Source organism: Oryctolagus cuniculus, chromosome 14 (assembly GCF_051225735.1).
Source record: "Oryctolagus cuniculus isolate XC-2025 breed Fujian yellow rabbit chromosome 14, ASM5122573v1, whole genome shotgun sequence".
In the NCBI taxonomy this organism is placed as follows: domain Eukaryota; kingdom Metazoa; phylum Chordata; class Mammalia; order Lagomorpha; family Leporidae; genus Oryctolagus; species Oryctolagus cuniculus.
Window position 1 is genome coordinate 17,461,691 of NC_142880.1, and position 24,761 is coordinate 17,486,451.

Genomic DNA, 24,761 nt, shown 5'->3' on the forward strand with positions numbered 1-24,761 from the left:
AAGTATGCTTTTACATCTCCGACATATGATATTCATTTAAGAATATAAAGTTAGGCGATCAGCCATAAATACCAGGCAATGTATGGATAAAACCCATCAAACCTGCATAATGAGAGAAGTGATGTACTAAGGCCAGAATTCATGTTCACCCCACTGCTACACCTTGGTGAACCACAGCAAGGCACCCTTCGAACTGGAGGAAGAAAGCAAACTTTGGTGTCGATTTGCACAAAGGAGATCAAATTCTTCAATTTGCAAAGTCAAACGTTTTGCCTTTAATTAGACTCCAATGTTACAATAGTTTTGTATAGAGATCACAAATTCTGTTTCTCCAGACTGGCTTCTTAGGGGAATCATGTCCACCACGTGCAAACTACATGTGCACTCTGGACATCCAGAAGCAGCTCCTGGCTAGTGACATTCCAAACTGGACTTTACCACCGCAAGTATGGAAGCACACATGGCTGCACTTCCGTTAAAGCTTGTTTAGCACATTCTCAGTGAAGCAAAATGACACCCAAGGGGAAAACGGATTCTCGGGGTGGGCAGCAACTCAAATCTTAGATATTACAGTCATTTGTGGGCCTCCAAAGCACAATACTCTGAACAAACGTTCTTCCTTAGTATTTCGCTTCTCTCATTTAAATTAAATACAATTTTTCACTGGAGGGGGGGGGGATATGAAAAAAAAAGTTGACAAACACTGATTTAGGAGCAAATAGGACCAGCACTGTGGTGCAGTGGGTTAAGTCACTGCTTGCAACGCCAGCGTCCCATATGGCTGCCATTTTGAGTCCTGGCTGCTCCACTTCCGATCCAACTCCCTGCTGATGCATCTGGGAAAGTAGTAGAAGATGGACCAAGCACTGGGGGCCCCTGTGCCCACATGGGAGACCTGGAAGAAGCTCCTTGCTCCTGGCTTCGGACTGGCCTAGCTCCAGCCGTTGTGGCCACTTGGGGAGTGAACCAGTAGATGGAAGACCTCTCTCTCTCTCTCTCCCTCTCTCCCTCTGTAACTCTGCCATTCAAACAGGTGAATATTTTTTAAAAATGAGGGAAAAGAGCAAATAAAAGCCTTTTCTCTGGTTTTTGCCATTATCCCCTATGAGCTGGAGGTTGATGACCATCGTGAGCATCTTTATTCTGTTATCGATCTCTAACTGTTACCCTTGCTGAGTGCTGGACCTGTCCTCACAACAACGCAGGAGATGCAAAGACAAGTAATAAGCCGCAAGCCCACCTAAGGCAAAGGTGGACCACTATGTCTACCTCCAATTTTTACTGTAATGGTAAAATGTGGTAAGATGATGGCAAGACAAAAGACAAAAGGCCAAGCAAAAGCACTTTCCTTCACAAAATTTCAGGCTAGCTTCTCACTTGGTAGATTGGTCCTAATGTATTCGTCACTCTAAGGAATGGTGTTACAACTAGTGACAATAGACAAATGCCGCATCATTTGTGTTCCTATTTCTTCACATGGACCCAATACAGAGGGGTATGGAAACACGTGCAGGGCGGGTGCTGTGGCACAGAGGGTTAAAGCCCTGGCCTGCAGCACCAGCACCCCATATGGGTGTCAGTTCAAGTCCCGGCTGTTCCATTTCCGATCCAGTGTCCTGCTGATGCACTTGGGAAAGCACTAGAAGATGGCCCCAAGTCCTTGAGCTCCTGCATCCATGTGGGAGACCTGGAACAAACTCCTGGCTCCTGGCTTCAGATTGGCTCAGCACCAACTGTTGCAGCCATCTGGGGAGTGAACCAGTGGATGGAAGACCTCTCCCTTTCTCTGTAACTGTGTCTTTCAAATAAATAAAAAAATCTTAAAAAAAACAAAAACAAAAACACGTGCAGAGGTAACTTAATGATCATAGGTGTTACTGACCATATCTATGTTCTGATCTGCATTGTTAGAAAAGTTATTACTCTTACTTATATGATTTTATTAAAACAAATTATATAAGTAATTTCATTCATTTAACTTTTTCCCTTTGTAAAATTCTTTATATAATAGTGAGCCACAATGGAATATGGCTTGCAATTTTGCTCAGCGTGTGTGCCCCTTACAATTGAAATTGAAATTGGAAAGCGGGAATTCCTTCAGAGGACAAGAACACCGGTTTAGGAAATTGGGTAGCAACAGTGAGACATCTCTGATGCGTTATTTTATAATTTCTTGACCCTTAGTTAACTCGGTTGCAAAATACGAAGCACATACAAGAGATCCAAGGGTCTCACAAGTGGTTGGGGGCTGGTAGGTAACGAAAGGAAGCAGCCGGAGGTGAAACGGGACAGTGTCCCCAGAGCCAGAAAACAACTCCCCGGAGCTCAGACATCTCCCACCGCCATAGCTTTCGTCACATGCACCATTAAGGTTCGTAAGAAGGCTATTTCTTGGATGTGACGCGCTATCACAGTTACGATGATGAGGCTTATGCTAGATGATACTACAGCGCAACAACACTATATATGAGAATTGAAGTGGAATAGCTTATCACCCCCAAATTACTCAGAAGAACATGTCTCCAGATTACAGCAACCTATTCCTACTTAGGGGACAAAGGAGACAGAAGAGACCCCAGAAAACACGAGTGTGACCTGCTATTGGGACTAAACTCATTGTCAACATAAAATAAAATTGAGGAGGAATAAGCTTTTCAGAGTAGCAGACCCTGTGGCTTATGCAATTATTTCCCTCCAAAGCCCAGAAAACCCTTTTGCTGACATCTATTAAAATAAACAAAAAAGGACGTTAGCATCATTTAAAGAGAACAAAGCTCTCATTTGAAAAAGTACTGTTGTTGCATATATAATAGATACAAAAACAAAGGGAAAGTGACTATACATTCAAGTAAGCATCACTCCTCTGAAAAAGATGAGAGAAAATGTTTTGTTCCATTGTTATCTGGTTTGCTGCATTTTCTAAGATTCGGGGTTGATTTTAGCTCATAGTGATCAATCTTAAAACCTAGCTCACTTCTAATCTAAGGTACTTGGGTGAGAGGGGGCTGGGGCTTTTAAATAATTCCAAGAATTTATATTCAATGCTTTGTAAAAGGTAATGGTTATGAAAACGTAATTTTTTAATGTAATTTCAGAAAACATTTGAAAAAAATGTTCTCTAGGAATGAGATGGTTGAGAGAAAAGACATATATTTTGAGTATCAATCTGATATGCCAGAATGTATGAATTGTGCATACAACCTACTGGAAAAAAATAAAGTACTAGAAATTTCCAAGTGTCAATACTTTTTCACTCCATCAGAGGAACTGTAGGTAACTCTGGAGGTATATGGTAATCTTCTAAATCAGTGAAATTCTACACTAAAGTTTTTTCTTTCCCTCCCTGTACATTTGTAAAGGAAATGTTTAACATAACTTAAAGTTTACATAGAAGAAAGGAAACACTGTTTAGTGAACTTAGTGTTTATGTCAAGAGAGAGCACAGTGAAGTGTGGATTTACAGAATTTTTGATACATTCCTAACTATATGATAGGATCATCAATTGTAGACCAGTGTGCTTTTGGGCTTGTTTCTTTGATTTTCGGGGTCCTTCTACTTTGCTCTTGTGTGGAAAGCAACAAAAACGTATTTAGAACATACAGTTTTTCATATTCTGGCTTTTCTGAAACTATTGTAGCAATAATACCAAACAGCTTCCACAAGAATAAAAATTATTTAAAAATTGCCCTTGACTTGAAGCATAAATTTTGCTGGTGAGGCATTACTGACGGCCCTTAAATTTTCAGAACAGTAATTTCTGACGGACAGAAACTCACACTGACCTTCAGTTTATCCAGTATAATTACCCTGCACCTCATTGTTCAGCAATGGGAATGCTAGCACTTGAACTACAGGTGATGGAGACCCATCTTTGTTTTCCACTACCGTTTCTTCTTAAGCAGTACTCTCCTTAGACCTTGACCACGAGGGCTACTTAAAATGTCTCTCTGGTTTGCAATAATTTTTATAAAAATCCATAAGTAGTTCAATAGCAGTACACTTGCTACACAGGAAGTCTATAATAAGGCGTCCTTAAGAACCTATTGTCTTCCAGTCCTTGTGCTGTATTCTCATTGCCTCTGCAAGCCCAGTTTCTCCTCTTTCGCTAGTGCCTCCCCCATTTTCAAAAAACAATCATTTAGCTACACAGAGCTGCCTCGTGCCATTCTTTGCATACATCTCTGTTTTTTCTCTCTCTTCCCGCATAATCGCCCGGCTTTTCTGCCGGGTGGCTGCTGTCCCAAGCGTGCTCCTTTTCTAAAATGCAGCTTGAATGAAGGTAAAGCATAAATTCTCTGGAAGCAAAGGGAAACTGGGCATTAGCAAAGGACCCAGAAAGGAACGAGGAATGAACCAGAGTGGTCCCGACGAACTGCTGCAGAGGGAATTCTTGGTTTTCACACACACACACACACACGCACACGCACACACGCACACACACACGCGGACACCAAGGCAAAGCTAGAGGGAGACTCTCCGGAGGAAGCCTGCCTCTTGGGCTGGTCAGAAGGGAGGGATGAAGCCAGCAGCTCTCCAGACAGGAACAGAAACAAATGGATTTTATGACTTCAGACTTAAGCATTCAAACACGCCGTTTTGGAACACAAGGTACTTCTCAGGAGTTGACATCTCTTCATAATTCATGTTCATTGTTCCTCTAAGTAAAATATGTGGCCCCCTTCAGTTATTCTGTTAGAAATTCTACTTGAAAGGCAAGAGGACATTTTTGATAATGCACATCTTAAGACTTTTCATTAAGGTACCAAATTTAAATTCTACCTTTTTTGCGCACTCTGACATTTTTGTCTGGCATTTTCATTAATTTTGCGACATACATAAATGTAGCTGAAATGTTAACTGATCAATACTTTGTCTCTCTCATGTAGCACCAGCGCACCACTCCCCAAGGACCGTACAGCAGAACAGAAATGAAATGTGTAAAATATCAAATGTTAATGTTAAACACAGCGGCACTTACTGTATAACGACAGAAAAGGCTAAAACAATTCCAAATGGACAGATGGTACCACAAATTATCTACAATCACATTTAAAGATTAAAGTTTGTCCTGTAAAATAATTCTCTGACGCACACTGAAGTGTGTCCTTTTACTGATAGTTCAGTTGTCCAATTATTTCTGCGCTCATTATAGTGAGAAATGACATGCTGAAAAGAAAGGGGGAATGTACATGCTTCTATTTTTTTTTCCATGTTGCACCCACTGACATCCACAAGAACACAAATGTCTGGTCAAGAGCCTGATGAAAATTAGGTCCAATTTAGGACACATTCCCATGTCCACAATAGAAGATTCTCGAAGATGAACAGGCCTCCTGTACCACACATGCCTGTATTCGCTTCTAGGCCAAGATTTAGGATAAAACATAAAGCCCTAGTTCACTGCCCACAATAACAAGAACATTCCAGAAATGTATTTGCCCATATTTGATCCCATACCTGCAGACCCACTATGAGGCTTGAGATACCCTCCCCAGCACATAGGGGGCGCTAAGGAGACAGGGCCTGTGCTTAGCCTGCATTTCTTGAGCTCTCTGCCTTCATGGACAATGAACCAAAAAAAAAAAAAAATTTTTTTTTGTTTTCTCTTTTGATTTCATTGTTCTACATGCTTTTTTTTTGGACAGTAAATCAGAAAAGCCAAAAGTAAAACGGAATTAAAAACCGGCCCTTACTTGTTACACAGTTGACTGCTCTGGGCCCAGGACCAAGTTGCATAATATACAAATGCAGGCGCTGCGGGAGGCAGGCTGCCTTGATGACAGAGTGGGCTGAGTGGACCCAATATTATAATAATAGACCCATGAGCCATCAACAGGGAGTGACGAGGACAATATGTCTGTGACAATGGGGTGCTGTGCACACATTTCTCCTAGTGGAAAGCAGTTCTTTCCAGTAAACTGGCCCCAAAAGGCTCTGGATAGGCAGTGAGATTGCTGATCCCTTTAATTTTAAAATATGTCACTCCATATCTATAAGATTAATAAAAATCCCACAGTAGCTTTTGCTCTGTATTGTGGAGACACTAAAAATCTAAGGTGTATATTTTAAAAGCTCCTATAAGGGAGGAGAGAATGCTGTGTGGCCTTCTGCAAGGAACTTAACTTCTCTGTGCCTTGGTTTCTTTCTCTGTGTACCGAGAAAATACTGGCATCTACCTCATAAGGTTGTCAGGGACATGAAATTCATTAATGCATGATAAACAGTTCTTTGACACATATAGTAAGTACCTAATGACTATTGTTATTATTACAGAAGCATTTTTTTGTGTCAGAATTTAACCTGAGGTTAAAACAGATGATTGACAAAGGATTATGAAAGAGTTTAGAATTCAAAAAGAAACTCCAGGGAAAATGACACAATAGCGTGAAGCTATGTCTATTATGATTTAATAACTAGCTTTATTACAGTAGGCCCTGATTGATCCGGCATCGTTCAAGAATGAGTTTCTCCCCCAAAGGAAACCTTTTCAGATGGATGGATTGGTCAGCAGACCCAGATGTCTGTTGTAGGGGGCACTTACTAAGTGCAGGTGCCACCGGAGGCCCAGAGATGGGGCTCCCATCTTCATGAACTCCCAGTTCAGATCTACATCAATGACGTCTGGCTCCCTTGTTCACTGTTTTAATCGCATTCAGGAGAATGTGACTCAGGGCTCTTCCCCAACGCAGCAGTTGATGCTACTGCTTCAGAAATCCTCCTCACCTGTGTTCACTTTGCAGCTGGCAGCCTGCTTCCACCAGCAGGCTCAGCACACCCTTCGCTGACCGGCTCCCAGGTTTTGCAAGCCCCCACATTTGGCCTGTGTGCCACAGGCTTGAATCTGACCACCGACTAAGAGATCCCATTTCATCCCTAGCGAAATCTGCCTCTTCCGGTGGTCACTCAAGAAGTACCATGTACATGGATGCAAGTTTCCCAGAATTCTGGCATCTGATGGGTTTTTGTTTATTTTTTAAGAACAAGAAGGAAATTATGAAAAGGGGGAGGGGGGCTAGGCGGCCATCTTGAACACCCCTGACCCGAGGGAGCACCAGAAGTCACAAGTTCTACGAAGACTTACACGACACACTGTTACTGCTAAAGGGTTCAAACCGAATATTCCTGGGCAAATAAAGCACATCTGTACATTCCTCTGTGTTCAGATTTCACAAACAGCTGTGGGGAATGACTCAGAAGGAGTGAATCGAAAATGGCAGCATCATCTTTTGAGTAGAATTTTCCCACTCTTCTAAGACCCCACAGAACCCGGAAGTAATGACGCAAAATATACACAGAGACTATACATAGAGATTCAATATCATTTTTTCTCATAAACAACAAAGTGCATCTCGCTAGCGAAAAATCAGAACAAAGTCTTCTTACTAGAATCCTGATATATTTATTATGTGAGAGAGCTGCTAACAGGCTATGGAGATAAGGAGATTTTTTTTTCCCCGAAAACTTAATGATAATGACAATTGCTTTCTTTAGGGAGACAACAACGTGGCTATGGGAAGCAGGCTGCCTAACTTTCTGGTAACTTACAACACAAAGGGACATACACACTCTTTGTTCCTGTGCTCAGACATTAATGAAAGTCCCATACAAGGCGTGAGAGGAAGACAGAGCTCAAAGTACTAAACAGATGTGCACACCCTCATTTGAATGGTAATACTAAAATGTTGATTTGTTACTAATTAAGGCTCTTCTTGTAAGTGCCCATAATAAAGTCGTATTTCGCCAAACTGGCAACTCTAAGGAAACATAAGGTACTCATAATTCTAGCAAACACAAAAATAAAGATTTCAAAAGGAGGACTCCACTGAAACTTCAAACTAAAAATCCTTAATAAGCAAAAATAACGGGAGAACAGAAAACTCCAGCAAAAGCTCACAGGAAAGTAGTGTTCTTTCGGATTTTCTAACCCTGCCAGGAGGTCTCATCATGAGTTTTCGAATAATCAAAGTAAAAGGCTGCAAGATGAACACTGTTAGAGGGCTATTTGGACCTATCACCTGCTCACCGGTGACTTTTCAAAAACTGGAAACCTCAGAAATACTAAACCATCTCTTAAATAGGTCACTTCCACTCCCAATTGACCCACATATTAAAGCATGACCAACGAGCATTCTACTGCCAAGGATTTTCATAGATTGACAAAATAACCAGGGAACGAAGGAAAGCCCACCGAGGATGGTCAAGCCTGTTCCTGTTATTATTTTTCATCCTGGAGACTTTTCTTGGCCCTCCTGTTGGGATTCTGGAATTATGCAATATGCAAAAATTTCACTTTTTAACTGTCACAGAGAAAATTATACATTGGCTGAGATGTCTCGCGTTCCGGAAATCTGAGGGGAGGGAGAAGTATTCTTGGATTCAGACCTTGTGCAATCCATCAGGTCCCTGCCCACGGCAAATCTGTCCAGTCGAGTCTCAAAATAGGAGTTTTTAAATGGCCACATCAACAGAACTGTTACTATAGCCACAGAAACATGCAGCCACGATTACTGAATTTAATGAATACCAATGTAAGTAATACAGTGTGACCATACCACAAAGGCAGCGAGACTCCTTGGGGGTGAATCCCAGTCAAAGCAACTATTAACGTAGTAGGCAGCATTCACGAGCACCATGACACAGCGTTTCATTCTGATAAAGTTTCTTAGGAGGAGCTGGAAGGAAATGCAACTCTTATTAGAATTTGCACGCACAACTAAAAACCATCAGGTACCCCGCAAGAGTCTTTATTTTGTGTTAAAAAGGATTTGGAAAGTTAACAAGGGTGCAAGCCATCCCAAGGCATTTGAGTCACAAGCTACAGGAAAAGAAGCATTTCTGGAGAAAGCAGAAAGAACTGACTTCTGAGACCAACTCCTTACCAAAATATGTGTTTTAAAAATAGCGTTATGTAGGTTGGACAACCTTTGTTCGCAAGAAAAATACATCTCTAACAGATTTAAATTTTTTTTGTTACATACTGAGAGCACATTAATTTTAGACACTTAAATCATATTGTGGTTTTAACATTCATTAAATATTTTAATTTCAAGATATTTAAAAGTAAAATGGATAACTTGGGATATTTTTATTTATGGTCTTAGAAACCTGTGGAGTATTATTACTTTATTATAGAAAACAAAACTTTGTCATCATTTTAGCTTGATTTCTCTATTTCTTCCTATCACTCATTCTGCTTCTCTCTCTCTCTCACATACACATATTACTCTATATTTCTTCATTATTTTCCATACTTTTGGAATTGGAGAAAATTCTACGGTGATCAAAAGCTTTAGGTAATCTTTAGTTTAAAAAGATACATGAGAATGGATACAATTTCAATTTCAAAACTGTACACGACTTCACTGTAAAAAGAATACCTCCTGTACTAGACAATGGTTCAAAAATTCCATGCAGCTGTGTTAATAGTTAGAATAATAAATCTGCAAATTAGTATTTTGCTTCTTCCAAATACAAATTTCAATGCTGGTGTGGTATTTTAAAGCAGTCGATAAGTTTACTGAGGTCTTACCTTGAAAAAATAGCTATGGATTAGTACAGACGCAAGTAATGTGCACACCAGTTTAACAGGTTGCTAAGACTGAAATTTCTTTCAGGCAAAGTAAAAATCTTCCCTATTTGTTTTCCTCCTTAGGAAAGCTACTTTTATTATTTTTCTCTAACTGTGGAGAAATATAATTTGTATTTCAATTTAGATTGGTATTACATTTGTAACTCACGCACTGCCTTAAAATCTCACTGCTCACAATGAGTCTGTTAGATGAAAAACAAAAATATTTTCAGGTCTCTAATGTCACAAAAAATCATTAAGTATTCCAAGGTACAAATCAGTCCAGTAAATTTCCCATCCATAATAAAGATGTTAGTTTAACTTTATTAAATGGACAGAGAAAAGGGGGATAGCTTAGTGCTCAACTTGATATCAAATCTAATTTAAAACTATCATGGTGTATATCAGGCTTAATTGAAAAATTCTTCATCGTAGAAGAAAATCTGATTTCGGGATTTCCTGTTTGCTCAGCTAAAATGCCAATAAAAGTTCACTTCTCAAAGATCACGGTTAAAATCTAATTAGCAGGAAGGCTTCCCTTAACCGAGGGAGCCCCTCTCCTCTGGCTTAGAGGCAGAACTCTCTAGGGGCTCGCTTTACACACACCTGCCGCATACCTGTGGGTGGTCTGCACACACATCTGAACCTCAGCCTTTGGTGATCTCATTTACACATTCCATGGCAATCAAATTGTATTTTCTGTTCAAAATGATCACTCTCTGGCTAACAGGACTACAGAATCAGCATACGCAGTGCCTGCACTATCCCCTTTTTTTCCTCGGCACCCCCATCCAACTTATTACTTTGGTATTGTCCTTGTTTGATCTTCCAAAGAAAGGGAGGAAGAGAGGAGAGAGCAAGAAAGGGAAAAAGGAAGAAAGAGCCATTTGCAATAAGTAGATGATCAAAAATCCACCGTCTCCCTCCCCCCATACCACACCGAAGTTTATTTGAATTTACTTAGATGTTTTACAGATTCAATCAGGCCTTCCCAGAGGGAGTCATCTTGCCTCATTTTTTTTTTTTTTTTACCTGTTTAGAGAGTCTGTTTTCCTCTTCAATGTACTTCTGTTCTTTGGGTATTAATGTCCGTAAACTGGCTTTTACCTACACATCAACACATGTGTCTGTTATGGACTAATAGAGTACAAATGTTTACAAGTTTTTCATGCAGTTCAATTTGCAATCATTTCTACAAAGTGCTGGCTGCTGCGCTCATAAAATATAAATGTCTACAGTTGCACACGCACGCACTCCGCTCTGCTCCCCGGCAAGCAGCGGCCAGAGCAGCCGGCCGCGGCCGGGGCCGACTCGCACAGAAAGTGTGGGTGTGCCAGGCGGTGGCAGAAGCGTAATCTCCAGGATACATCAAGGTTTAGAGAAAATGAGGAATGACAGAAATTCTCTACAAATCAGGAACAAAAGCTTTCATGAAACTGAACTCTTTAGCAGTACAAAAAAGCCAAAGTTAAGACTTACAGCATTAAAAATCACATCTATTTCAAGATAGATGACCCCCTTTGTTGGCCCTGTCAGCTGCTTGTTTTTCAAGACGTAGGCTTTCTGTTCACCATTTTGAATCTGCGGGAAAAGGACATGACAGCCGTCTGTCTCGCGGTCTCCACTGAATACACTCCCTCGCTGACCTTTGACCCCCAGCTGCTGAAACTGACAGAGAACCCAAAACAACTGTGGCAATTCTGACAAGTACCTGTTCATTACCAGGATCAAGTCTGTCAGGAAAAATTAACTATCATGGGATTCAACATGGCCGTGAATTGAGTATGTTAAAATTTTTAGTGTTCTTATTACAGACCTTGGTTGAGAAATGACAGACACAGAGCTGAGGTTTTTTCTTTTTTTTTTTTTTCCTTGAGCAAAAGCAAAACAGAACAGTGTGTCAGGTGAATAAAACTTACAGACAGCAATGGGATAGCGACTTTGCCCAGAAAGTCAGCACTTCGATCCCGATCTTCATCATAAACTGTCACTTCAAGAACCGAATGGATATCTTTAACATTGCTGCATAATAAACACAGATGAGAAAAAAAAATTCATCAGTGGAAAACAAGGACTGGAATGGTTTTGAAAATCTGGATAGCTCCAGCTGATTTATATGTGTGTGTGTGTGTGTGTTATTTGCATACACATATGCACAGGGTAGCCTGGTAGCTGACAGAATTTCCCAGAATGCAATTTAGTCACCTGCATGAAAGGTTCTATCCCCCAGAACTTTGAACACTATGGTCATTTCGAGCTGTATTTTGTTGTTGTTGTTGTTGTTTAAGGAAATATAATTTCTTGTCCGGATGGGCACAGAATAAATTATTGGGAAAAAAATCAATAAATGGCACTGATCTTTTTAAGAATTTTTGTTACCATTATGGCAATAGTTTATATTTTCCACCAGGTCTGATATCAGCAGGACTCACTGTGTTTGTTTTTTTATAACTGTTCTTTTTTTTTTATAATAATAGGACATCTTGTTTTTGTTTAGAGCTCTCACCAAAACATTGACTTAATTTCTGCTAGGTTTACAGTAAAATTTAACAAACACAGAAAACAGAATGGAGAAAATGTAACGTTTACAGCTACTGTACCACCCTGGAATTTAGAAATCAAGTAGCTTCCGTTAGGGTCCAAAGACAATATATGTTAATAAACAACTGGCCTAGCTCATCATATTTTTGTTTCTGAAAAAATAAGCGCAAATTGTTGACAGCATTTATTCCTTGATCTCACTGTTTACCAAGAAAACAGGAATTGAGAAAACAAACACAAAACCCCTGAATATATTCATTTTTGAAAAGCCCAAGCCCGTGTGGGCAGAGGCTTATCAGGGCACAATCAATTAATGGCTTTGATAATAATCAAATCTATTCATTCAACGACACATCCCAGAGAAAAACACACTTCAGAACCCGCGTGGGAGCACCGGTCTCCAGACCACGCTTTTCTTTCATAAACGAGGAATCCCTTAAAGTGAAATTGGTCAGCTAACGAAAGCTAATCAGTTACTGTCTCTTACACAGAGGCAGTAGAAGGAATTTCTGAAGAATTTAGTACTTTTTCTGATACAAAAAAATTACACTATGTTAGAAAACTTTAAAGAAGTCCTCCTGTTGGGAGAGTTTTTCTTTGTTTCCTGTTCATTTCTTAAGCCCAGTTTAAAGACACGGAATCTGAGAGACACTCTGGGGTAGCATCCGCAGCTTTAACAGGGCACGACTGAAGATTCACAAACTCTTTAAAACAAAAGAAAAATTAACTCAAAGGGTGTTTGGGTCTCCGGGACAATACTTAATATTCTTATTGTGCTAAAATGAAACAAGGCAAAACTGAAGCATCTGCCCCGAATTGGTGACTGGGTTCTTTCCTGATTTCAGCAATGGAACAAACAGAGCTTTGTCCCCTTGGGGTCAATGCGATGGGGACGAATTTCAAAAGAAAGTATAAAAGGAAGAAGCAGTATGGCCAATCAGTTGATGGGAGCAAAACCCCTCCACAAATCATAGAAAAGCACAGTTTTTTTTTTTTTTTTTTTTTTTTTTGAAAGTCTCTGGAAACAAAGACACATGGCACCCCACCCCCCCACTCTTTCCACAGGTTTCAGTCCCTGGAAGGTTAGGAGGTTAGGAAATTCATTGCTGTTAGCTAAGGCAGCCCAGATGCACGGAGATGCGACTCCGTGAAGAATAAACCCACACACGTGTGCGTGCACACACAGACAATCTCACCAAGAAATATAACCGAACACCTGCCCTCCAATGAAGCCACGGGCAAGGCCACTTACAACGTGAAGACTTTGTTCCACTCGGGGTTGAGGTTCTTGTAGACCGTGTGTGTGAGCAACCGATCATTGTTGAGCTCCACTACACAGAACGGGTCACTTTTACCTAGGAGAGATTTGGGGGGTGCAGTTTTTAGTATCATAGTTCCCCAGGGGCACACTTCACCAGCATGGCCACATCTCTTTCCCCCAAAAGTTTTACAGCCAGCCAAAGGGGAGACACAATTTTAAAACTTAAAAAAACAACAACAATAAGAAACCACCAATATCAAAATGGAGTTAGATATCACTGGACAATGAGAGCAATCATGATGATTGATAGTAATTTAGAGCCTGAAAAAAATGGGAAAAAAAGCAAATTATGTAGCTGGCATTTTAACTCGCAGCTTTTTTTAAAACAAAAATAACACCATAGCCACCAATGAAGAGGAAAAATGGGACAGGCATCTCCACACTAGCTTTTGTTTAATTCGATGACGGCCACTGGGAATATTCAGCCCATGCACCCTTCTGCACATAGTTTCCAATCACAGGAAATCTGACTGATTGCAGGATTTTCCACGTTGAATCAGACTCACGTTGAGTTACTTTCTCTCCTGATATATTTGGAATCACCAGGAGGTCAATCAGACCCTCTAAGGCACAAAACTTCTGTCATCTGACACTTCCCATCAACAACCAATCTGCATATTAAAGAGCTGTAGTTTTTTTTTTTTCCTTCTGTCCCTTGAAAGTAAAGGATTTCTAAGTTATTCCCTGTTTACAGGGACTCTAACACGGCCACTGTCCCATCCTGTCCATTTGGCAATGACGTTCTCTGATGCCCTCTGCACTTGTGTAATGTCATGTCCTGTATTAAAAGAGCCCAGAAAGTCAGAGGCTCTGTAGGGCAGCGTTAATGATATCAGTGCAGCATGTAATTTGTTTGATACCTTATACAAATGACAATGAAATCAATATTTAGACAAAACTGTCCAGAGGTCATATCTTTTAAACTATAATATTGATTTAGCCCACATAAGAGGTTAATGTGCATATTATTAACTTTAATGATAAAGAATAATTGTTTTAAATGCATTGTGAGTTGTAGTCACAGTAGTTTACACTTCTGCGAAAGCTTAAATATCAGTGAAGATTTTCAATTAAATTTTAATGGGAAGGAATTTATTAGCTATCAGTGACACAGAAGCTATGTATTCCCACCCAGCAGTGTATTTACTTTCCGTACCGTAATCCTGAAAATGAGCTACACCAACTCTGACTCACCATTAACTTATTAATTTCATATTAAAAAAGGAGATTTACTATGTGTGCGTGTTAGTTCAATGGGGCCTCGTGCACCCCAGGATAATTGCATAATTTAACATTAGGGTAGTCTTCTCAGCTGGGGGTCTTGAGAGGAATTTTCAATGAGGACTAGGGAATGGGAACCCTCAAGGTCTGGTGGAAATTTGACTTCTGCCTTAGCCTCTGTGTTATCAAAATTTTTATTCCCCCACTTGCTTCAGTCTTCTTGCCCAACCCTTGCTTCCAGCTTACATACGCCATGGGAGATAGTGTTCAAAGAAGGACTACGTTGTTCATGAAAACACATTGTAATAGGTTTTATTTGGCACATCAAGAACATTATTTTCTCCTCTAGAACTCAGATATAAGCATAAAAAGTCAGACTCAAACAATTTTCAAAATATATTAAATGTAAACCTATTAGCAAGACCTTCCCCAATAAGGGCGCCATATCTTACTCATGAGTCGACCACACACACAGGAAATGCTAGGTAATGTTTTGACAACAAGTTCACGCATTTAACAAACACTGATTTCTTGCCATGAACCAGGCAGGCTGTGTTCTATGTGTGGGAGAGTCGGCAGTGCATGAAACAATTAAAAATATAATCCTTGATCTCATGGAGTTTACAGACAGGCATTCCCTCAGACGATAAATACAGTTTGCAGTATTTGAGGAGGTGATAAGGACTAGGGAGAAAAATAAAGTGAGAACAGTGATGAGGAGTGTTGGTGCCTGTGGGGAATTTTCAAATGGGCTGCAGAGATGGTCTCACTGGAAGATGACAAGATGGACAAAGAAGTGAAGGAGGAGTGAGTCTTGGGTGACCCAGAGGAACAGACGCTGTAATGGGCGTGTTCTGGAACAATCAGGGAGGCTGGAGAGTAGTGGAATGAGGTGGGGTAGGGAAGGGAAAGCAGATGCGAGAGGGAGGTGTGTGGGGAGAGAGGCCGGCCTCTGAGAGGACCTGGCTCTCACTCTAGATGGGTGAGGAAGCTTCCGGAAAGATCCGCGTTCAGGAGTGAAATGCTCTGATGGCTGCTGTTGGGTGAATAAGGCAGAGAGGGCTACGGCAGAGGCAAGGAAGTGTCCGGAGGCCTTTGCAATAATCCAGGTGGCGCAGAGTGGTTGGTCCTGGGTGGATTCTGAAAGCAGAATCAACAGAACTTACAGATGTCAACACTGAACGATCTAATATGCCCTCATATTAGTATGTGAACATGGAAAGCAGTTCACAGAGCTTAGCCAAACCAGGCCTTTGTTTTCTAGGACACTAAGTATTCAGCAAGGTGCCCAGACTGGATGTCTCTAGAATCCGATGGGGGAAATTTTAGGTAAGATATAGCGCCCTTATTGGGGAAGGTCCTGCTTCTAGGTTTCCATTTAATATATTTTGAAAACTGTTTGAATCTGACTTTTTATGCTTATATCTGAGTCCTAGAGGAGAAAATAAAGTTCTTGATGTGCCAAATAAACCCAAGGCAATTTTATATTTAATTTCTATTTGTCTTTTCCATCTAAAAAGTCATCTTTTGCTGGTTGTCGTCGGTAAATGGATGCCAACATCAGGTCTTCTCTTGCTATGTTATTTTTCAGTAATTTAGAAAGCATCCTTATGCCATTGGACAAGTACAGAACAATTAAAAATTAACAGCAATTTCAACCAAAACGATAGTAAATGCCCACTGTCAAAATCTATAAACTTACCACTGAAAAGCAGACACTGGTTGTATTATAAGAAGTGGCCACACACAGTTAATGTGCTTTATCTGGTTTGCTAAATAATGCTTTAAATGACTGGCTTTTCAGGGTCTGAATTTTGCAGCTTTGATTATCTGCCACTTAAACAAACAAAAACAATCAGAGAAATACCAGTGATGGAACTAACCACTAATTATCTCCGTCATTATTCCTTCCTTCCATCATTTTACCATTGCACTTGGTCCCTGTGTGTGCTGCTCTGCTTGCTCGGAGTACCTGAGACGTGGGGTTGTTGGTGGCATAGGGTGCTGTCCACACAGTGTGCTGGGCTCTGCAGAGCTACAGAGGTGACAGAAAGCCGGCCCCTGTCATCCAGGCCATACAGCCAGAAGTGCAAGCAATGAAGGCAGCAGCCAAGGTTGAAGCATATTTTGCTTCTGATCATGTTTGCTTATTTAAAGAGCGTACTGAATGGATGGGAACATAAATATCATCTTTTTTTCTCCCTGTCATTCATTTTTATCCTAAGACTAAAGCAGACCTGTGACTACCCATGGCTCTTCCTTAACTCCCATCATTTTGACTCAAAAGTGCCCATGCCCCTCCTTAGCAATGCAACACGCGGGACAACTTGGCTTGGATGGAAGACAGAAGTTGTGGCAGTACTGCACGAGGGTGGGCACTGCAGAGTCGCTGGCTTTAACTCCCAGGACAGCTAGAACCATCTTAGCCTTCTTTGAGAACGTGGCAATTTTCCACTCTGACGGTTTTCCAGAGAGAACTAAGAAGGCCTTTTGAAGCCTTCATTACTGACTGACTGTCTGCTCTGCTTACCCTGGAGTTATAAGCATGATTAAGACATAGTCCAGTTCTCGAGGCACGCACAATTTAGTGGGTATGACAGACATGTAAATACACAATTATAATGCAGGGTCGGAAATGCTGCAATCAAGGTAAAGGAAGGGGGCGCCCAGAGCAGGGGGAGGGGAGCACATCACTGTATCACTGTAGAGCAAGGGAGGAGAGAGGAAGCAAAAACCTTCCACCACCCCCGGGGGAAGTAACCCGCCCGATATTTGGGGACTGTCCTCCTCTACCATCAGTGTTTTTCAAAGTCAAGGTCAACCACAGTTGTGGACTTTCACAGTATATAATCAGGAATGTTTAGCTTCACTCTACTTGTGTGTCCCTTTAATAAGGTCTTTAAACACAGAAACAGGTGTAACATAACTACTGTAAAACAGGTACTTAAAAACATTGGTCAAACTTGTTAAATACCAAGGTCCATTTCCATTTCCACACCACAGATTTTTATAGAAAAAGAAAAATCTCCCAAGGAAATTAACATTAGAAAAAGACTCTTTAACCCTAACTCATGAAACTAAACCTAAGGAACATACACACTAGTAACTACATCCACCCAGACTTTAAGGCTCTGCAGTTCTTCTCTGGGTGAAAAGTAAGTCCTAGAATGGTCTCCAAGAGGCGTCTCTCCTGGCAATCTTCAAAACAGCACCACAGGTTTAATGAGGTGCCTGGCTAATTCTCTGTCACTCTCAGCTCCTGCCCTTTGAGGTCAGGATGCTGACATATTGATCAAGAACTGTGGGAAAGTCTGTGCCAACCCTCCTCGTGTTTTGTGGGCAACTGAACAACTTCAGTTTGTGCAAACCACTGGTTCGAGCATTAAAGTCACTCAAAAGGTAGTGAATGGTATTCACGCTCCCAGAATAGTTAATCCTGAACCACTGGGGGTGGGCTTTCTCCAGGGTCATTTTGCTGCTGACAAGTGGCACGGTGTGCTGGATGTGGTATGTTAAATGTGTAGTGTGTAGGGGAGACCCAGGGACCACCTCTTTGTTGCCGTGCCTCTGAGCACACAGAGAGCTTTCACTAGCCGTGCAAAGCAATTCATACCCAGGGGGCCCTTTATTTTGCGCCTACCTTGCACAAATTAAGCTCTTTGGTTGAATTTCCTCAATTGCCACGGTTTGACATGGCTATATTTTAGTTTAGTTTTTTTTTTTTTTTAATTATCATCAAGGTTGCCATCTGTCTTGTCTGCAAACTGGAATTTCAATCATGACACAGAACAATGCTGTAGTTGAGGGAATTCCATGGGGTCCTCCAGAACAAAAAGTAACCCATGCTGAAGATGGCTGCTATCCCCCTCTCACCGCGGAGGTGAGGGCGGGGGCTGCAGCTCCAGGCCTCAGACTGACCTGAACATATTCAAACATCTGATTGGTACGTTAACTGACGCTCCTCCCCAGGTTCCCACTGGGTCTGAGCCTGGGACTGAGTACGGATAACAGGGTTCTCTCTTCTCACTAGGTCATGCAGCAGGTTTCAATGTGGCAGGAAAATCAATACTGTAGAGCCCAGGTTATCCGGCTAGATCTAAGACATTTATTTCTAAAGAATTATTTTATTTGAAAATCAGAGTTACATAGAGAAGGAGAGGCAGAGAGAGAGAGAGAGAGAGAGAGAGAGAGAGAGGTCTTCCATCCTCTGGTTCACTCCCCAATTAGCCACAACGGCTAGAGCTGAGCCAATCCGGAGCCAGGAGCCAGGAGCCTCTTCTGGGTCTCCCACGCAGGTGCAGGGGCCTAAGCACTTGGGCCATCTTCTACTGCTTTCCCAGGCCATAGCAGAGAGCTGGATGGGAAGTGGAGAGGCCGGAACTTGAACTGGCACCCATTTGGGATGCTGGCATTGCAGGCGGTGGCTTTACCTGCTACACCATAGTGCCGGCCCCGATCTAAGACATCTTTTTTCTCATGTTGAAGACTGCATAATCTTGATTTGTGAATTCTGATTTACTATCCTGAAATAAAATAAAATTGACCTACACATGATTTTGAAATTTAATGTAATGCCTCCACTCTATTATAGAGAAATATCAAACAGAAAGTTATTTCGGATAAAATCATACATTGATTTATTTTATTGTAAGGCTACTTTGTGCCAGGCTATACAAACAAAAAAGAGAAAACCTCTCTCTTTTCTCTCTTGGAATCTTCTTGTAGTGGGGAGGGGAAAAGAAAGAGAATACTGAACTCAATTAATGAATATACTACATGGCACATTAGAGAGTGATAGGTGTTCCTGGAAAACAGAAAAAAACAGAGCAGGATGGGGTCTTTGAGAATGGGGAGGAGGGGCATGGTTTGTAGCTTTAATTAGGGTGGTCGGAGGAGGCCTCCCGGAGAAGGCGAGCCGTGCTCCAGGAAACGGAAGAGCCGACGGAGTAGGCACGTGACGTGGCTGTCTGTGGGGCAGTGCCCTGGGCAGAGGGAAGATCTAGCCTAGCAGCCTGGTGTGCTCAGGGCCTCTGATGCTGGGCTACCACGAGCAATGGGGAGATCAGTAAACGAAGTCAGAGAAGTAGCCGAACCCAGAGCATCAAGTGCCTTGGAGGCTACCCTAAGGTCTTGGGTGCACACTGTGTTAAACGGCAGCCATCAACAAGGCTTCTCTAAATCATACGTATTTGGGAACGCAGTCTAGGCTCAGAGAGTCATGAAGCATATTTTGAAGCTAAACCCATGTCTGTATTTAGTCACGTAGGACAATTTCAATTCCCTAAGATTGTCTAATACTTTACAGCACACTTGGCACTCCCAACACCCAGCTACCAAACATCAACAGCGCTCCCTAGTCACTGGGATAATCACTTTCCCTACAGCCCTACTGACACCCTAGGCAGCAATATTGTCCTGTCGCCAACTGAAAAGCAATAGTTCTTAAACATATTGGTCTTAGAATTCTTGCAAATTATTCAGGATCTCAGGAGGCTGGCGTTGTGTTGCAGCAGGTTAAGAATGTTTGCAGCCGGTGCCGCGGCTCACTAGGTTAATCCTCCACCTTGCGGCACCGGCACACCGGGTTCTAGTCCCGGTCGGGGCGCCGGATTCTGTCCCGGTTGCCCCTCTTCCAGGCCAGCTCTCTGCTGTGGCCAGGGAGTGCAGTAGAGGATGGCCCAAGTGCTTGGGCCCTGCACCCCATGGGAGACCAGGATAAGTACCTGGCTCCTGCCATCGGATCAGTGTGGTGCACTGGCCGCAGCGCACCGGCCGCAGCGGTCATTGGATGGTGAACCAACGGCAAAAGAAGACCTTTCTCTCTGTCTCTCTCACGGTCCACTCTGCCTGTCCAAAAAAAAAAAAAAAATGTTTGCAACACTAGCATCCTATGTGGGAGGACTCGCTCAAGTCTTGGCGACTCCACTACCAATCCAGCTCCCTGCTAATGTGCCTGGGAAGCAGTGGATGACGACTCAAGTACTCGAGTTCCTATCATGCAAGTGGGAGACCCACCCAGATGGAGTTCCTGGTTCCTAGCTTCAGTCCAGGCTGTTTTGGACTTTGGACAGTGAACCAGAGGATGGAAATTTTCTCTGTCACTCTGTCATTTAAACAAATAAATAAATATTTTAAAAAATTATTGAAGATGTCAAAGGGCTATTTATGTGGGCTATCGATGATGAAATTTACCATTTTAGACATTAAAAAGAACATGAAAAGATTGACTCATTTAACATTAATATCATTTCATTTAACATCAGAGCGATCAAACACGATGTAGGCTTCAAAAAGCTCTATTGTACACTTGTGGGAGAATGAGAGTGAGAAAGGCAAATAACATATTAATAATGCTATGAAAACTGTTTTGACTTCCTGATTCCTCATAAGGTCTTGGGAATCTCCCAGAGGTTCTTGGAACACACTTTGAGAAACATGAGTAAAAGCAATGGAAATAGACACAGTTCAATGTAAATGAGTTTATTTCTCTCGGGATGTAGAACTAGAGGTAAAAGTATAATTATAGGATTATCCGTAAATAGACACATTCTGGAGTCTTAAAAGTTGAACCATCCTGATATACCCTGGGAAGCTTGTGTATGACACAACAGGATGTGAAAAAGACAAAAGAGGAACCAGAAAAGGAAGAAGAGAGAGATCATGGGACCTATAAAATGCGGAGAATCCATGAGAAAATGATGCCTCAGCTTTAAGGACTTAGATAAAAGGTGGTTAAAAAAATACTGGAAGTCTTATTTCAATTCACACTTAATATAGAAATTATATGCCAGTCATTTGTTAGAAACACAGAAGTTGTTTGGTCCAAAATAAGTTTAAAAGTACTCTTGCGAGTATACCCACGTACTGTTAAGCTACTTTGTTTTTGCAAGCCTTTCTAGATACTTCAGGCTCGGCAGAAATTCCACACTCTGTAGGAGAGAATGCGCTTGCTAAAAGTCAGCGTGTGAGTTGAAGAGATCTTTTGCAGTAAAAAAAAAAATTCTTCAAGCTTAAAAAATTCAATATTGCATGAGACGATTCAACTTTTTATGTATTTTTTTAATCACAGGTAATACAACTGATGACTGTCATCTGTCAAGTCTTTGCCTCCCAGAACGATGTCTTTGTCTTTTTACTTCTCTTCTACAAAAACGTCTCATGCAGGCGTCTGTTACCAATCTTTGGTCCTACTGCAATGTCTCGGAATCTGAGGCCTTCAAGGAAGCTACAGAGGCCAGGTTCAAAAGCTCCTCCAGGGCTTGACACCCCCTCCACCAAACACAGACACACCCACTCCCCACCCGCCATGCAACCAGGTGGTCATTCCGGCTCTGTCTGGGCAGTTCCAATGATGGAGAAGTCATTGCCTCCACTGGAATATTCTGATCTAACTTCGGGAAATTATGATGTTTGGGAAAAATGCTTCATTACTTGTGTTGCCTTTATGTAGTCTATGATTTGCCCGGGGTAGTGAGTTTAAAGTCGAAACAACATGACAGGTGTATAGTGAAGGTGTAGCACCTGTGACTGCATGCGTGTGAGCCCTGCTCATTATCCGTTTTTGGAGCTGCAGCCTGTGGGTGGTCACCAAAATACCCACTCACGCCACCTTCTCGCGTCCCTTCCTGAACTTGAGAGGCTACAGAGCCCAAAGCGACATTTCCAGACTCCCTTGCAGCTAGGGAGGCAGAGGTGACTTAGGCTGCACAAAGCAGGAGTACTTGCCTGAGATTTGATACTCACAGTCAGTTCACCTAGGGCACGTGGGGTTCCCGCAGCTACTGCAGACTGCAGGATTTGTGGAAGCAGCAGTTACAGTGCAAGCAGCACCCCCTTGCATCCACTGTGTGGCTGGAGACTAAGCTTAGAGTCTGTTTCCTTGGGCCTATCCAACCCCAAAGATTCTGTGATCCACTTGGTAACTCTATGATAAATGTCCTTCTAATTAAATCTGTGAGACGAAGTTTGCCCTCTGGATCTAACTTGGCCGTCACCCCCTTCCCAGCTCTTATCTTCGTCCTCCCCACAACAGGCTTTTGAGTAGGTGACAAAAGATGTCACATGCCCTCTTCCTCTTCCTTTCTGCAGTACTGGTCAGTTGGGGCGTCACTGAACCACCCCCATCAGCATACCTGCTCTCACAGGCTGCGTGTGCACACGCGTGCTGATTGGGCAAACTGCTTCATCCTCCTACATCTTAGGTGGGGGATAATAACAATGCTCAGTCACATCCTTATGAGATTAATCATAATCCTTGATCCAGGCTCAGGTAGTGTCTGACACGTGACCAGGCTAAGAGATGCCTGCTGCAGTTACCAATGTTAGCACTACCCATGAACTTATCTCAGTAGACATGACTTCCTTTATTTTTTTTTTTTTAAATTGAGCACTGGTTCGAGTCTCAGCTCCTTTACTACTACTACTTTTTTTTTTTCTTCAAGATTTATTTATTTATTTGAAAGTCAGAGTTACACAGAGAGAAGAGACAGAAAGAGAGGTCTTCCATCCGCTGGTTCACTCTCCAGAGGGCCGCATTGGCTGGAGCTGTGCCTATCCGAAGCCAGGAGCCAGGAGCTTCTTCCAGGTCTCCCACACGGGTACAGGGGCCCAAGCACTTGGGCCATCTTCTACTGCTTTCCCAGGCCATAGCAGAGAGCTGGATTGGAAGTAGAGCAGCCAGGACTAGAATCAGTACCCATAAGGGATGCCAGGATGTTAACTCACTGTGCCACAGCGCCGGCTCCACTTCTTTTTCTTTAAAGATTTATCTATTTATTTGAAAGGCAGAGTTACAGGGAGGGAGGGAGGGAGGGATGGAGGGAAGGGAAAGAGAGAGAGAGAAAGAGAGAGAAAGAAAGAGAGAGAGAGAGATAGGAAGGTAGGTCAGTTGGTCTTCCAGGAGCCATGAGCTTCTTTCGTCCAGGTCTCCCATATGAGTGTGTGGGGACATCTTCTGCCACCCTCTCAGGCACAGTAGCAGGGAGCTGGATTGGAAGTGGAGCAGCTGGGACTTGAACCAATAGCCACAAGGATGCCAGTGTCACAAAGCAGTAGCTTTATCCATTGTGCCACAACATCAGCTCCTTGACACGACTTTAAAACACCAAGTACCCCAGTTGAAAAATAGATGCTGATTAATTTTTCAGTGTTGCTCTTTGGAGAGCAGATTCCCAACTGAATTCCCACTCCAGTATGTCTGACGAGCCCACTGTGTTGCATCATTTTCAACATTCCATTTCTGGGGTCAGCATTGTGCTATAGCAGGTTAAGTAGTGGGCACTGGTTCGAGTACTGGCTGCTCCACTTCCAATCCAGCTCCCTGCTAATGTGCCTGGGAAAGCAGTAGAAGATGGCCCAAGTGTTTGGACCCCTGTACCCATGTGGGAGACCCAGAAGAAGCTCCTGGATCCTGGCTTTTGCCTGGCCAGCGCTGGCCATTGTAGACATTTGAGGAATCAACCACTGGGTGGAAGATACCTCTCTCTCTCTCTTTTTCTGTCTTGGTCTGTCTCTCTGTAACTCTGCCTTTCAAGTAAATAAATAAATCTTTTAAAAAATTCCACTTTTAGTCAATCTAATAAGATTGATATATGTATAATTCACTCTCAAGGAGCTTAAATTCAGCTCAAAATCCAAAGTCTGTCCATGTTTTCTACTGTTAATGTTTTTTCTCTTAGTAAGACTTTAGATGTATACTTTTTAAGGTTTATCATCTTGAATTTAGCCAATTACTTCAGTCTGTTAAGATACGTATGAGGGGCCGGCACTGTGGCGCAGTGGGTTAAAGCCCTGGCCTGAAGCACCAGCATCCCATATGGGCGCCAGTTCGAGTCCTGGCTGCTCCACTTCCAATCCAGCTCTCTGCTATGGCCTGGGAAAGCAGTAGAAGATGGCCCAAGTGCTTGGGCCCCTGCACCTGCGTGGGAGACCCAGAAGAAGCTCTTGGCTTCAGATCGGTGCAGCTCTGGCTGTTGCAGCCATCTGAGGAGTGAACCAGCGGATGGAAGACCTCTCTTTCTGTCTCTTCCTCTCCCTGTAACTCTGTCTTTCAAATAAATAAAATAAATCTTTAAAAAAAAGATATATATGAGTATCTTACTAGTCTCACA

The 24,761-nt window shown here is 42.2% G+C and overlaps 1 protein-coding gene across 19 annotated transcripts in view; it reads right to left on the reverse strand.

Moving 5' to 3' along the window:
- Window positions 1-24,761, reverse strand: part of MCTP1 (multiple C2 and transmembrane domain containing 1) — a 767,919-nt gene that overhangs the window by 162,549 nt on the left and 580,609 nt on the right. For 15 of the 19 annotated variants that reach the window (XM_089313022.1, XM_051853978.3, XM_017344604.4 and 12 more), the window contains 5 exons: window positions 13,363-13,465; window positions 11,489-11,591; window positions 11,049-11,150; window positions 10,602-10,676; window positions 8,554-8,673 (listed from right to left, as the gene is read on the reverse strand). In XM_089313022.1, the coding sequence (XP_089169148.1) occupies window positions 8,554-8,673; window positions 10,602-10,676; window positions 11,049-11,150; window positions 11,489-11,591; window positions 13,363-13,465 (503 nt within the window). The remainder of the gene's footprint in view (window positions 1-8,553; window positions 8,674-10,601; window positions 10,677-11,048; window positions 11,151-11,488; window positions 11,592-13,362; window positions 13,466-24,761) is intronic. The other 4 variants (XM_051853977.3, XM_089313020.1, XM_070056468.2 and 1 more) reach the window with 1 other exon arrangement.